Source organism: Catharus ustulatus, chromosome 2 (assembly GCF_009819885.2).
Source record: "Catharus ustulatus isolate bCatUst1 chromosome 2, bCatUst1.pri.v2, whole genome shotgun sequence".
NCBI classification, from domain to species: Eukaryota; Metazoa; Chordata; class Aves; order Passeriformes; family Turdidae; genus Catharus; species Catharus ustulatus.
Window position 1 is genome coordinate 18,665,823 of NC_046222.1, and position 15,704 is coordinate 18,681,526.

Here is a 15,704-nt window from a genome sequence, read left to right on the forward strand (position 1 = left end):
CTTTTTAAACTAGAAAGTGCTTGCATTTTCCCTCACCACCTTTCGGAGTTTTCCAGCCCATTCACAGCATGGAAATATGGAAATCTCAGCAGTTGCCCAACAGCAAAGCTCCCTCATTCTCACAAAAAAAAAAAAAAAAAAAAAAAAAAAAAAAAAATCAATAAAACAAGAAAAGAAACCAGACAGAGAGGAAAAACAGTTCTTGCTCTTTGTGGCAACAAAAAAACCCCAGCAAACTCCCAAAAGCGCGAAGGGGAAGCGCAAAGGCAGCGCACTCAAGAAGGCGGCAGGAACCATCAGTGTTTAACACGCTCCAGCAGGCCGGGGTCCCACAGCCTCTCCAGGGGGAGGGCGGGACGCGCTGCCACAGCCCCTGCAGACCCCACAGCCACGGACAATCCCAGCGTCCCCACGAAGGCAACACCAACCCGGCCCCTGCCACCCGCCACGGCCTCGGGCTGCCCCAGCGCCGGCAGCACCATGTGGCACCGGAGCCGCACGTCCCCCGGCCCGACCCCGGCCGGCTCCGCTGCCGCTCCCCGCCCGCCGGCCGCCCCTTCCCGCCCCCTCCCCATCCCGGGCCCGCTCCGGCCGCTGCCCCGCCCCGTGCCTACGCCCACGCCCATTTGCTGGATGCCGCGTCAATCAAGTGAACCTGCCCTGGCGATTGGCTGTGGCGCGGCAGTGCTGCCGGCCCCCGGCGGAGGGCCGCGCTGGCGGCGCGGCGCGCAGGCGCGCACGCAGTGTTGTCCCGGGGGTGGGCATGTTCCGAGGAGAGGAGCGGCCGCCAGCGCGCCGCGGGGAGGGGGCGGGCGCGGCAGAAGGAGCGGGGCCGCCGCCGCCGGGGAGCCAGCCTCACTTCCTAGGAGTGCGGGGAGACCACAGCCTGCCGGGGGCTGCGAGCGGTGCCACAGACAGACCTGTGCGTGTGCATCTCTCTCTCTCTCTATCTCTCTCTTTTGCATGTGCCTGTAGGGCTCTCCACACACGCGTGCACATTCGCTCCCACCCGCCGGGCGGGCTGGGGTACGGGAGGGCGACGCGGGCGGCGGGGCAGTGGCTCTCCACGCTCCCCCGTGGGGCAGCGCTCGCCTGCCCGCCGCCGGCAGCAGGCGCACGGGGCAGAGTCCTGCGGGGCGGCCGGCGCGGAGCGGGGCGGGATGCGCTCCGCCTGCCTCCCGCGGCACCGCAGGGGCAGCCTCGTCCGGAGAGACGCTTCTCCTGCGCTCCGCTCCGCCGCGGGGACCGAGGAGCCTCCCTGCCGCCGCCTGCTCCCGGCTCTGCCGGCGGCCGCTCTCGCCCTTGGCGCACGGTGCCGGTCCGTGCGTGTGGCGCTCCGGGAGCCGGCTCCGTGTGCGTGCCGCTGCCCCCGCCTGCCCTGCGGGTCCCTGCCTGCCTGCTGCCCGCGCTGCCTCGCTCTGCTCCCCCTCCCGCTCTGCCCCCGCTCTGCGCGGCCTCTTTTGTTGTGCCGGGCATGTGCCCGCGGCCGGCGGGCGCAGGGACGGGCAGGGGCGCGGCGCAGAGCCGGGCGCATTCCCCGCTCCCGAGTGTCGGTGTTGACATTAAATCCGCGATCTCTTCTGCCAATGTAAACCCGGGCCAGGTGGGTTTACGCTGTTTGTCGTGAAAAGTTAAGCTTGTTCCTAAACATGCCCTGCTCTTGCCCTTTCCTGCCCGTGGAGAAGGAAGTGCTGCCTCGCGGGCTGCGGCGGGTTCTGTGACCAGATGTTTTCGGAGCACCTTGTGAGCCTGTGTTTCTCTGTCCTTGCGGCCAGCTCGGCTCCCAGATGGCCAATTCCCTGAACGGCCGGAACCCGCGCAAGGGACGGATCCTGGGCTTCATCGATGCCATTCAGGATGCTGTGGGCCCCCCCAAGCAGGCAGCTGCCGACCGCAGGACTGTGGAGAAGACCTGGAAGCTTATGGACAAAGTGGTGGGTGTCTCTGTGCGTCCGTGTACACACACAGTGAAGAATGGGGCTATTCAAATAGCTACACAGGGGCAAACAGCTTCTTCCTGCAGCTCTGAGTGTTGTGCTGCATGTGCCTCGGGAAGTTAGGGGACTTATGTTTTAGGTTATTTAAGCATCATTTGTCTTTTTTTTTTTTTCTTTTTTTTCCCAGTGGCCTCTGGCTATGTTTTTTTTTTTTAATCTTGGTTTATGGAAGGAAAACAAATGTGTGCGTTTGCCTTAGGCTATTGTTATTTTCAGATCCTTTAAAATGACTCAAAGTTGTAGAGCTGTCCTAACCAAAAGCTGCTTAACTTAGACTTGTAATCACATCTTCTGTGTGTTTTGTGTTGTGTCACACTGTTAGTCTGCAAACAAGACCTCTGAAGTATTAAACTTCAGTTAAGCTAATTGTCCTGTGAGATATGTTAGTGATGGCAACATAGATGTGTTTGTGCTTTTAGGAATGTGCGTGGGGACTGGGGGATGTCACTCTTGTCAGTTTAGTAAACAGATTAGTATGGCATGCCTAACTTTTAAAGTATGTGTTCTGCATTTTAATGACTTATGAGTACATCTACTATTAATTTTGAAACTAGAAATACACTGTATTGAAACTCTTTTTTCAGGAAGTGGGGGGATAGGCTGTAGATTTTTAGCTCTTATGCTTCCCCTCACCAGCCTGATACATTTTGTTTAGTATTCTTTGAAATGACAGCTTGTATCATGATAGTTTATCTAGGAGAGTGCCTTACCAGTGGTAAGAAGAGTTTGATTGTAACATGGCTTGCTGCTCCGGAGATGCAGGCACTCTGCTTTGCACAGAGATTGATACTTAAAAGCTTCCTCTTGAAACTGCTGAGCAGTGAGGATGCTACCTGTTGGCCTTGGGTCTGTATGGCGATACAGTTACCACTTTTTAACTCTGTGATTCTCTGGGGTTTAGTGCAGCTCTGCTTTCCTTGTGGCTCTTGTGAACTAAGATGTTCAACATGTCTTCGTGTTCATAATTAGTTGTACTGGCAGGGTAGAGACTTTTCATGTTATATACCTTTATTAGTGTTAAAGTATTTTTTAAGCCCTTGTAGGCTCTTTTTTGATGCTCCAAGAATAATGTCTGCATTTCCACTCTGTTTGTTGATAGCAGTTATAAACTGAAACCCTAGCTTTAATAAAAATGGTTATTATCATGAAGACCTTGTTGATGTTTTCCTGTTAATGGTCAAGATTCTGTTAACAGTGAGTTCTCTTGTACTAAGAACTGCAAGTATAAATACTCACAAGTAGGTACTCTTCTTCAGTAGGAGGAAGTTTTCAGCTTGGAAACTAGGAATCTGGTTTGTTGTTGAAACCACGTGGGGAATGCAGAGCTCTGATTTCCCTGTGTCAGGCCTTTTACAGATCTATATAGTAAGGTTATATCCTGATTTGTTTGTATAATCACAGTTACCAGAAAGACTTTATCCCACTGCTTAGACTTCTGGATTGCTTTCACTCATCCAGTGCAGGGTAGCTGTATTTGTCACAGCCCATCAGAGCAGCCAGGAAGGCCTGTTTGGTAGAAGTCACTGGAAAGGCTGGCCATTGTGCTGTGCTTCCTTTTTCATTTTACTGGATAAGTGTCCTCAATTTGGATCTTTAATGTATCCTCTTTAAGCTGCTCTCAGTTAATCAAATTTTATTTCCAAATTATATTAAAGTATACCAGACAGGATGATGTCATAGTGTGAGAATGCTCTAGCTTGTTGGTTGAGATTTTAGCATTTGGTACTTGTAGTGAAAGGATGTGTTTGATCAGATTTAATATGCTGGCAAACAAATTTAAATCTCATAGCCTTGTGTGGCAGTAGGCACAGGAAGGTCATTTTTTCCTCCACCTAGATCAAACCCAGGGATTAAAATCAGAAATAGAAACCTGCTCGATCAACTGTTTTTTTAAATCCCATTTCTGGAATGTGTCCTATGACTTATTTTTGTGGTGGGTCACGGATCAAATTAATACCTAGTGAAGGCAGTAGCTCTGCCAAGTCTGTGGGGTGCTACCCATAGTAAGGCTGTGGCTTGGAGGCCTATTTTACTTGTTGTAATAACAGTTATTATGCTTGTTTATTATTTAACTATTGTAGCTGTGATAACCATCTTATTGGTGTAGTAAGGTACCTGAAGTTTTCCCCCATTCTAATGATGTTGAGAAAATGAATAATGGAAACAAAACAAATCTTTTATCTTGACCAAACACTGAAAAAAGAGCAGCCTTAAAAACTAGTGGCAGAGCTCAATAATTTCTGATTTGCATTTTTTTTCTTTTTTTAAAATTGTCATCTTCTACCTTTCCTTCATTTCTTTCTGTAATTTTGTCCTCTGACAGATGAGGTTTTCTGTATGAATTACTTGTTTGCAGCAATAAGGGATTAACCAATGCTGCAAACATTCCTACCCTGTAAGAACTGTACTATGAGGCTAGTTTTGTGGTGTATGCAAAAATTCTGGCTACCTAGACACCATGCAAACTTCTTTGTATAGAATTGGTTATGTGTCCTGCTTTCAAATTGTTCAGATTTCATGATAATGTCAGCTTTCCGTGGGCTGATACTTTAGGTTGGAATAGGCAGAATATTGCAGTTCTGTTTGGGTGCTTTCTATTTAAACGTTTATTATCAGTCTGAAAATAATCATGGATTTTGAAAAAGAATTCTTTAGCAGGACAGAATGTTGGAGCAGTGCTCCTGCTTAGAGTTGTTTGTAAAAGTTACCATAAGCAACATTCTTGCAGGGAATAAAAAATAATCTGCATGTAGATAATCAGTGAATGTAAATTGCTATCTGTCTATATATCTTTTTATACTTCACACACCATATCTATACTTTTTGTGGTTTATTGGTATGTCTTATGTGAATTTACAATACTAGCTGCATTATTAAAGGGAAAGCAACATTAGCAACAGTGTCAACTTTCTGTACTGCTTTTCTCATGGATAAGCAGTAGCTTTATCATTAAGAACCAACTTGAATTCCTGTGCAATGCAAACGATAATAATTCTTTTATGGTTTAGAAGGCTAGCCTTGCTTTTCAATGCTTGCATTGTGTAAGGAAGTTGGCCATATATCTCTGGACTTGTAGGAAGCAAATTACTGTTTTTAAAACACTCTCTATATTTTAAAATGTTTGTATCCTGTAAATAAATGAAAAATTATTGTTGTTAACAATTAACTCAGGTCTTCCTTTAAACTGTGTATAAATTACATGAAGTTTTTTTCCTGAGATTATAAACCTAATGGCTTTTAAAACCTAGACCCTGGCCATATGTTACTATTAAAGAATAATGGTGTGTTGAGACCAACTTTGGGAGAGAATTACTACTATGTAAACATCAGAATAGTTAGGTCAGTTGACTGCTTGGGTTCTTTAGAGTTTTCAGTACTATTTTTTCACACTTGACTCTTAGGATTCAAGCTAATAAAATCGTGACACATTCTGAAGGGGATTTTTAAAAACAGGTGTATTTCATCAACTTTTAATCACTTTTCATTGCTCCTATGCATTGGACCTGAAAATAATTAAATTTTCTATGAGGATTAACAATATTGCCTAAACTATTTGGGTGCACTGTCATGGCCCACCAGTTGCCTGACTCTGTATAAATGCAGATGGCATTGATTTACTCTTTAGTAATTATTTAAGAGCAAACTAGAGTGCTTCTCCAAAACTTATACTATTGATTTAGTGAGTTAAAGCTATGTTACCTCTGCGGCTTGGTATTGTGGTTTTTCTTTAAATTAACATCTGTCAGCATCTGAGTATACAGAACATGGTAGTTGAAACTGTGAGCATTGGTATCCTTTGCAAAACTTCATGTAATTGATTCTATGCTCAAAGTTGGTAGGAAATCTTGTATCCTGTGTATTCTGCTTATGGAAAAAGAATCTGAAATTAAACAGAGAAACAGAAGCTTCTCTCTTTTTAATTGGAAGAAAGTAAAATTACTCTCCAAAGTCAACTGTCCTTGTGTGTCTGTGGCATCAGCATTCTTGTTGTTTATTCTTCCACTGTGGAAACATATGGCTGAGTTGCAGTGTGGTAGCTGTTGAACAAGCACTTACTGTATTCTCAGGCAAAAAGATTGGTCTTTGGGTCACCCTACTTATATTCTTATGAGAGCTTTTTTTCTATGGAAAATGAAATGCATTGCAGTTCAGGTAACTTCAGGCAGGAAGAAATCTGTGTCAAAGAGGAATAATGTTCAAACTTCTACTGTTTTCCTTATTAGCCCCTCCTGATTAAGTTTTTCAGAATTCATTGTTGGTTGCGTTGGATATTGTGGATTGCTGGAGAATTGTTATGGTATCTTAACTGCAGAGCTACCATTATGCTCTTTGTGGTGTGTCAAGGCATTTTCTAATTCTTTGACTATTTTGTGCAGGATGGCAGAAGATGCTCAGTTGGGCAGTTTGGAGGTGTAGTTTTGGAAGTGAGTGAGCACTGATGCTCCATCTGACCCATTCACTACAGCTGAAAACTGTTTAGCGGATGTCCTACTCATTAGATACTTACTCTGTTTCAGCTGAGTGGCTTTCCTTGTATTGTCTTTGACTAGACTTAGGTGTTTAAACAGATTGTCTTAAGGCTGCTATACTTTGCGTGAACAAGGGTTCTTTTGTCAAATGAGTCAAGGGCTTTCAGCTTTGCTTTAAAAAGTGAATAGAAGATAGTTTTTAGCATAGTTTTTGTCTATGCAGTAGGCCTCCATGACTCTCATCACAGATGATGCAATGAAATAATGCCTTATAATTTAAGTCAAATATCTTCAAAAGTGTTGTAAGTAGTGGCATTTATTTTATTTCTTTATAATTATTTTTATTAGGGGTGGGCAAAGAGAGGAAGGGAAAGGAACTAGAGTTAACTTGTCTGGAAGCTCCAGAGCTAACTATTTCCAAATCAGTTTCTGGTAGTTTAAGGTAATGGCTCAATTTTCACAGAGTTGCACTCCTATTGTTTCTGTGATTTTGCATTAAGTACTTGGATTTTCCCAAATGTGAGCTAGTGAAAGGAGCTTAATTTTGTCTCAGTTTGCCTCAGAAAGAGAGATATTTTTTACTAACTTGCTTACTGCTGTTCATTTTTTACCACTGAGTGCTTGCTAAATATATACATGCTTACTTCCAGTCATAACAATACAAAAATCACACAGTGATATGATTCATGTCCGCTCCTAATGTGTTGGTGAGAGTTGCCTTGTAAAGTGCAATATAGAGCTCTTTATTTTAGGGGTGTTGGGGTTTTTTTTGTGTTTGTTTGTTTTGAGTTCTGTTTTCTTTTGAATAAAGGTCTTGGCAAATCTTTTGCGTCAGCAGGTGTCATTTCTTATTGCTTACTTTTAATTGTGAACTGCTGTGGTATGTGTCAGGACATCCTGACTGGAAACCATATGGTTTACCAACCATCTCCTTACAGACTTACTTCCTTTGAAACCTTGTGTACTCTATAAAGTGAAGGAAACCTTATACTACTTCAGTGGATTGCTGATTTGAATGTATTATTAGTATTTTTTTCCAATTATAATGCATAAAACTAATGATAGTGTTGAAGAAATTTTGTGTGGCTTTCTTAAAAGTTTGTTCAAAAATGGAAGGTTCTGGTAGTGTGCTGTATTTATCTCTCCAAATTCAGCAGAAAGTGAAGCCTTGTAAACTATCTTGTATGTAATGAGACTGAAGAAACTTTCTAGAATTTCTGAAAGAAAATATTTCTTCCTTATAACTGAATATTTTTTTTGTGTAGCTGAATGGACTGGCTGTTGAAAATACAGCAACCATAAGCAAATTGCTTTCTCTTGTTTTAATATTTTAATGGTATTTTTAATATATATGAAATAATTTGTATGTTGCTTGGGCACATCTGATAAAGATAGGATTCAGAAAGATAATTCTTTGTTCATGAGATTTAAGTTAGGGTAAATAAGTAATTCAGAATGATTGCAGCCTTCTGTGCTTGTGGTCTGCTCTCACTGCTGACTTTTTTCTCTGAACAAACATTTGGATCTTTCAGATGTTTTTTTCCCTTGCGATTGTTACTTCACAGGGTTGTAAAGCCTGATCAGTGACGGATTTGTGTCACCTGTAGTTGGTCTTGTGAAGAATGTCAGTCTGGTTTCAAGTTTTTTTTTCACTAAACCAGAAATCAAAGTTCAGAGGAAAAAAAATCTGTTTTTCTTAAAAATTTTCACTTCTGTATTTGGGATTCCAGTTCCTTCTTACTCTTCTACTAAAAGAAATTCATGTATGTCTCTGCATGGATGATTTGCAGGTCTAGCTACACATGTAAGATTCTTTGCCCGTGTTTCTGACATCTCCTTAGAGAATTCTATCTGTCAGCCTAACTTCAGTGCTTTCCTGATCTTGAAAGAATGCTATGATAGCCAACCTTTATTCTTTCAGAATCCTGCTTTAGACATCCCCTAACCCACAGCTGGGGCCCTGTTGTCCCGTTTATTTATCCTGATGACCTTATTTTTATCACATAAAATATAAACATTATTTTCAGTTTCAAAGCTCTTGCAGTTGTGGATTGTAGTTTGACTTCATTACTAGTCAAGAGATGATCAAATATCTTTATGCTTTACTTTTTTTCTTTGTTGTTTCCTTCCAACTCGTTCTCAACTTGAAGGAGTTCTTTTGTAAGCCATTAAATTATTTGAGAGCTTGCTGTGGAACTTTGCAGTTTGTGTTTAGAAATACCAAACTGCTGGTGTTCAGTCTCTGAACCACTCTTCAGCATGTCGAACAGCTCATGCATTCATATTTGCCTGCTTCTGTTTTCTTTATCCTACTGAGATGTAAATTTCTCTGGGATGAGGATTGTTTTACAACACATCAGAAGGCTTCCTGATGTATTACTTTGGTTTAAAAGTTGAAAGAATAGTAGAAGTTACTGAAATAACAATCAGTGAAATGACGAGAGCTGTTGCAAATGTCGTGTTTTAAATACTGTTTTGAATGGTGTGAGACTTTCTAAAAACTTTTTAGTGCTTGACTTTTGTCCATTCTATCTCCACTTTTCTAACTATGACCCCCTGTTACCTCAGTCTAATTGCCTGGTTATGTTCTTGCACTGTACATTTCAGACACAGACTGTTACCTGTTTGCTTTGCTGTTTGGGGTGCATGAAGGTCTGTTAGTGGAGCAATTTTAAGGCAGTGAATTTCTTAATGGTGTAGATGTAGAAATCACAGGAGAGGTCAGTGATGAGCTTTGAGTTTAGAGAGGGGAGTGTTATAGGATACAGATTTCTTCCCCTCTCACCCAGAAAAGCTCCATGATGCACTTTTTTTCAAGTTGATAGATTAGTAGGAATAGGAATCTACTTTCAGCAGTATTAAGATGTTTTTATAACCTCATTAGTTACCTCAAAGGAATGTCAAAGTCACTAATATATAATGTGGCGATCTCCAAATGATGCTTATAAAACTTTTATACCACATGGTCTTAATTTTTTCATAAGTGTTTGCATATGTACAGCTGCACACATATCCAGAAAGTGTCCCTATGCAATGTTTTAGCTGAGCCTGAATAGCTCAGTGCAACAGCAGTCAAAAACTACCTGCTAGTTTTAGTCTCTTTTCTTCCTAGAACAGAACATTGCAGAACAAACTATGAGAAAATTTAGATAGCCAGGAGATGATTCTAATCGCGTTATGTTAGGGATGTGTACGAAACAAAGAGAACCTTTCTCCTCTGGTAACATTTCCAGTGGAAACTAGATTCAAGTCAAGGTATTCTATTAGTCTGAACTTATTATTTGGGTAATATATATTCAATTAATATTTGAGCAATTTGGGATCACAGTGATTCCAAGTTCATTGAGCTGTTTTCTTCTATTTGGTTTAAGTGGCAAAGTTTTAGTAGTGGAGGGACTACAGGGGTAGTTTTGCTGAGGCACTGCAGAAGTTTCCCCCAAGGCTCCAAAGATGGACCTGCTACTGGCCAAGACAATTTCTTAAGAAGAGGGGAGAAAAGCTACTGTGCAGAAGCAAATTGCAGCCAGGGGACAGGAGAGTGAGAATATGTGAGGAAACAACTCTGCAGCCAGGCAGCTCAGTGAAGGAGGGTGAGGTGTTCCAGGTGCTGGAGCAGAGATTCCCTGCAGCCCATGGTGAAGACCATGGAGGTGCACAGTGAAGCTGATGCTTGAAGGAGGCTGTGATACCATCAGGAACCTGTGCTAGAACTGGCCCCTGGCAGGACCTGTGGTCCCATGGAGAGAGGAGCCCACATTGGAGCAGGTTTCCTGGCAGGACTTGTGGCCCTGCAGAGGACCCGTGCTGGAGCAGCCTGTTCCTGAAGGACTGCACCCTGTGGGGGGGATATGTTCTAGAGGAGTTCATGGAGAACTGTGGTCCATGAGAGACTCACACTGGGGAAGTTCAAAGATCACCGTCTGCTGTGGGAGGAACTCCTGTCTGGAGCAAGGGAAAAGTGTGAGGAGTGGCAGAGACAGTGTGATAACTCACCACATCCCCCATTCACCATCCCCCTGTGCTACTGCAGGGGGTGAGGTAAAGTGGAAAATAAAATTAGACCCAGGAAGGAGGGAGTGGTGGGTGGAATGTGTTTTGAAGGTTTGGTTTTATTTTCTTGTTATCCTACTCTGATTTGATTGGTAATTAAATTAACTACATTCCCCAAGTTGAGGCTAAGTACCTTAATATTAAGTACCTGTGACAGTCTTTGGTGAATGATCTCTCCTTGTACATCTTGACCTGAGTCTTTTGTTATGGGTAGGGGAATGAGAAAGAAGCTTTGGTGGGCATTTCTTCATTCAGCCAAAAGCAAAGCACTGAACTTCTATTCCAGCCAGGAACTGGAAAACAATGAATTTATAATATTTTTGTTTCCTGGTTTACAATATCTGGTTTTGAGTGACCTAAAGTCTGTCTGTTGTAGGTAATAACTTTTGAACCACTGTCACAGTTCAGACAGTTTTCTTATGTGCAGGGCTTTTGAAATTAAATATCCCTAGGGTCTTAGAGGCTATATTGTTGGTTAAAGAGAGGCAGCAGATTACACAGTAATTTATATGAGTTATTAGTAGGTACTTAAACACCTGTAGCTAAGTTAACCTGCAGCAAACAGATCTGTATGAAAGTACTGCTCTTGGCATTTGTTGCATGCTGTGTTTTGATATACTCTTTTACATGTCTTAGACAGAAAAAGACATACTTTAAGGGCAAACCCACAAAATAGGTAGGTAAGCTTGTTTGCTTTTTATCAATGTGACAAGATTAAGTCAATTTTTGCCTCTTTTGACATTAGAGACTATGTTGTAATTTAATAGAATATAAATGAAGTAGGATTTGGAGCTGGAAGTTAAAGAAGTACATTATACCAAATGAATTTGAGATTATCACATCCATTTTTGTCTCAATGGATTTCTTGTCTTTTACATTCTCTTGTTTTTGCTTATAGGTAAGATTGTGCCAAAACCCAAAGCTTCAACTCAAAAACAGCCCACCTTATATACTTGACATTCTACCTGATACTTATCAACATTTGCGACTTATACTGAGCAAGTATGATGACAACCAGAAACTTGCACAACTCAGCGAGAATGAGTATTTTAAAATCTACATTGACAGTCTTATGAAAAAATCAAAACGGGCTATAAGACTCTTTAAAGAAGGAAAGGAAAGAATGTATGAGGAGCAGTCACAGGACAGGTAAGTGAAATACTTAAATATGAAGTATGTCAGCTGGTCTGTCTGTGTTCTTAACACTGTTGCCTGCAGCCACTGTGTTTTTTGACATTTTTAATTATTCAAAGAGCAGAAATATTTATTGCTTGGATTCATTGACCCTGCAGGTCAATCAGTAATTTGCTGGATTTGTTTCACTGTATGCTCTTATCTGTCACTTTGTGACCTTTAAAACCAAGTGCACTTCCTTCATAAAACATTCATTTAATTGTAATTACTTATTCACAGGGCTTACAGTCTGTAGTTTTTCCTGGGGTAGAGAGAGTGACTGTTAACTTGGATTGAGCTTGACCTCACTCCCTACTGTAGATCCTTAAACTTTGGGAGCCAGGATGGATATTGACTTAGAGTTTTCACGAGTGATAGAATGAAGCAAAACAATATTCACACTTTTCAGATATTACGTGATTTTATAGTAAGGTAATGATAATGTTAGTTTCATGCTGTGAAATTAAAGAATCCTAATGAATTCTTGATTTACAATGGTTCTGTTTTAATAAAATGAATTAATGTCCACTTTATCGGCACTCTTGGTGGTAACTGAAGAGGTTTTTAATATTTTATTTGATTACCTAATATTTTGAAAAATAATATTTCAGGAAATTCTGTGCAAGATCTGCAATCTTGTTTTGGGAACAGGGGGATACAACGTTGTTGTGGCCATTAGCCTTTGCCTTGTGTGGTGTTACTGTAAATCTATTCAAACAAAAGAGATGATGTTCTTTCCAAAGTCTCCCGTTTCTAAAGGAGATAGTGGGGAATGAGATGTCAAGTGAATGGAGGATAGAATTCCTGCTCCTCTGTCTGCATTTGAGCTCTGAGGCAGGCATGGTGGCAGTATAGTTTTACAGCTGGTGAAATTGTTGGTAGGAACAGTGAAATGTCTACATTCTTGTAAATGTCACTGCTGTTATGTTTGAATTATACATATGTTCCTTCCAGATCTTTGGCAATGATTATAGCTACTCAATCTACTATGGTAGTCTTTTGGGCTTAGTAAGGTATCTGAAATTTGCTTAACATCTAAGGATTTTTTTTCTCAAAGAACATCAGATTGTTCAGGTGTGAGTATACTGAGGCAAAAATGCTCTAGGAGGAGAAAAATACTGCACTGTTTAAGGTGTTTTAGTGATCACTAAAGATTTTGATGAATGAATGTTTTTTTGTGTTTGAATTTATAAGTGTGTAAAGCAATGTTTTCACTGTAGATGCATTCTTACCAGAACTGAGACAGCTGAGCCTATGGCTGCCTGTTTTAGGCATCCTATTTGGTGTGTGTACAGAAGTCATTGTGTTTCAAAGGACATATGACTTGTTATGACAAGTGAAATTTGACAGAAGTAGTTGGATTATATAAGCAGGTTTTATTTTGGCTTACCTGTGTTGTATGCAACCCTAATCTAGTTACAGGTTTATTAAAGTTAGCAAAAATTAAAGCCAATTTCAGCATCAATTTTTCAAATACTTGCTATAAACTCTGTACAGTCATTCAGGTAGTATATTAGTAACTGTCTAGTTGCTGAAGTTGCTTTTTTCCAAATATCCCCTTCATTTCCTGCATTAGAGTAACAGTGGTGATAGAAGGATGTCTTTTGTGAAGCACAGAATTTTTGAAGAAGGTATAGTTAGCATATTTGCTCTCTATTTGGGCCATTCTTGTGGCATGGCTGGAGAGGAGGGGTTTTAAAAAAAGTCATACTGATGAAGTGCACTGAATCCCAATAACTACTTCAGGCTTTTAAAAATAGTATTTGAAAAGGTGACAGCTATCGTATTTTGCTTAGCTGATGGAGTTCAGAGCTTGAGAAAAGGAGTGTAATAAAAATGTTTTTCTTGTGTTCAAATTGTTAGTTATGTTTCCTATACAAATTTCATTCTGTCAGAATGCTTAAACAAAAAAAATTGTCAGCATTACTTCTTTAGGTCATGACCCATGTCACTCTAAGTCTGTATCTTTATGATTTCAGTGCATCCTCTTTCATCTACTGGTGATGCTTAATCTGTATGTGTGTCCTAGTTTCAAGTTGAATGAAGGTGTACTTGTTTGCTGAGCCATATGACTAAGTGTCTGAGCCCTGCTAAGCAGTGCTTCAATATACTTGATCATGCTAATTCTTGGTAACTTAGCAAAGGAAGTTTTTTAATGTGTTTAGCTTCTTTGCTTCCAAATATCATTGCATTAACCTTATTTGTTAGCATTATAATGTAATTGTAGCAGTGAACATTTAAAGATTGTATTTTTGAAGACGCTTCTAAAATGGCTGTCAAATTGAAGTAGCAGTAGCAATTTGTAGCAGAAATACTGGGAGACAGTCAATTAAAAAAAAAAGGTAAGGCAAATGTTGGCAGCTGAACAGTTTCTGTGGTTTTTATTCTTCTGTTTTGGTTTCTGGGTAAAAGGGCATCATGGAAAAGAGAGAAGTTTCATTCATCATAAATTTGATTGGTATCATTTTAACCTATTAGCATTATTGACTGATCTTTATTTCTATAGTGATAGTACATTTAGGAACCAGTGCCAATGTACATGTGATTTTATTTGTGTAATGATGCAAAAATTACTCTATTGTGAATAATTGATCATAAATTTTAGTTTTCAAAGATCCTGTGAATGAATTTTAGTTTTCAAAGACCCTGTGGATGAAACAAGTCAGAGAGGCAGCACTAATGCAGTGTAAGCTTGTGTTAGCCATTTGTGCATATTCTGACTGGCACAGTATTGTTTCCATATCAAGGACATATGATAGTCATTTAAGAGTAGTTGGTGCTGTCATTCTATACTCTCTTGGATAAGTCTTGCTTAGAAGGGAAAATAGGGTTTGCAAACTTGTTTCTTGAGCTTAATTGTATCTATTTTCTGAGTATGGTGTCTTCTACAAAATTGTATTTTCAGTCTTCTTGCTTAATGAAGTAAGAGATAATGTCCATTAAGTTCTGTAAACTGTACTAAATAAAGGCTGCACAGAAGTCTTTCTATGAATCAAGTAATTTTATTTTTTGTCACAGATTTTACTTTTTAAAAGGTTATTAATGCAAGCTTATTAGAATTACTGGTTCAGGCTCGTCTACTCTTAAAAGGCTTTCTGTGTCTTTGAGGGTTTTGGGTTGTCTTCTTTTCGTTGCTTTTCTGTGCGCCCTTTGTTTGTTGGGAAGCAAACTAAAGCTGGAAAGCATCATTTTTGTGAAGCTCAAACTTCCTTCCCTTTTGCTGTATTCCAGAATTAGGCATTCAGAAAAAATAAAACCTTTGTAGAATGGCAGTTTTTGAGACAAATGTGTTATCCAGGTGTAGAAATAATCAAGCACATAAGTTCTAATAAGAAGACTATAGGAGGAAAAAAGTGGCAGTGGGGAGATTACATTTGGATTCATTCAAGGTGCTGGACATAGTCTTCACTTCTTTCTAATAGAGATAAGTGGGGGGCTTCCTGTGATTTCCTGTAAATCATATCCTTAGAAGAATGTCTTTAAATTTAACTTATTCTCTGACTTTTAATGTTTCTTGCCTTCTGCTATAGGCCCTTTATGTGAGGAGAGGCAGAAAATTATAAAACCAGGATGTGTATTTATTTTTAATAATTCCTTAATATGCTCTTTGGTTCAGGCAAAGTTGGTTGGCTTTGTTTGTTTTAAAGTGGTATTACAGAAGTGGAAAATGGAGATTTCTTAAGTAGTGGATGGTACAGATGAAGATTTCAAGAGGACACCTGTGGTGGTTTTGTGGTCAGTGTAGGAAGGTGTGTATGAAGGAAATGCCAGAGTCAAAGAAATCCTTCAAGGTGATCACAAAACCACTTCTGTTTCTGTCTAGAAAGTCTTGTTAGAGTCTCTTGTGCATCTGGCCACTTGGTGTCTTGATTTGAATTATGTGTTCCTGTATTGTACAGCTTGTTTAAATGTTGGTGCAAAATTCTTAGTCTCTTTTAGGAAGGTCTTGTACATGCAATTCAAACGATAGATCAAGTTCTTTGTTATTGTTCATGTTGATTACTGGGTTTATAGA

General features: G+C 40.5%; 1 protein-coding gene across 3 annotated transcripts in view; it reads left to right on the top strand.

Moving 5' to 3' along the window:
• Nucleotides 1–812: 812 nt before the first annotated feature.
• The window catches only part of CBLB (Cbl proto-oncogene B), a 128,708-nt gene continuing 113,816 nt past the window's right edge, over nucleotides 813–15,704 (top strand). For 2 of the 3 annotated variants that reach the window (XM_033052689.1, XM_033052690.1), the window contains exons 1-3: nucleotides 841–922; nucleotides 1,776–1,934; nucleotides 11,415–11,665. In XM_033052689.1, the coding sequence (XP_032908580.1) occupies nucleotides 1,788–1,934; nucleotides 11,415–11,665 (398 nt within the window). In that variant the 5' untranslated portion in view covers nucleotides 841–922; nucleotides 1,776–1,787. Of the gene's footprint in view, nucleotides 923–1,775; nucleotides 1,935–11,414; nucleotides 11,666–15,704 lie in introns of all 3 variants that reach the window. The other variant, XM_033052688.2, reaches the window with a different exon arrangement.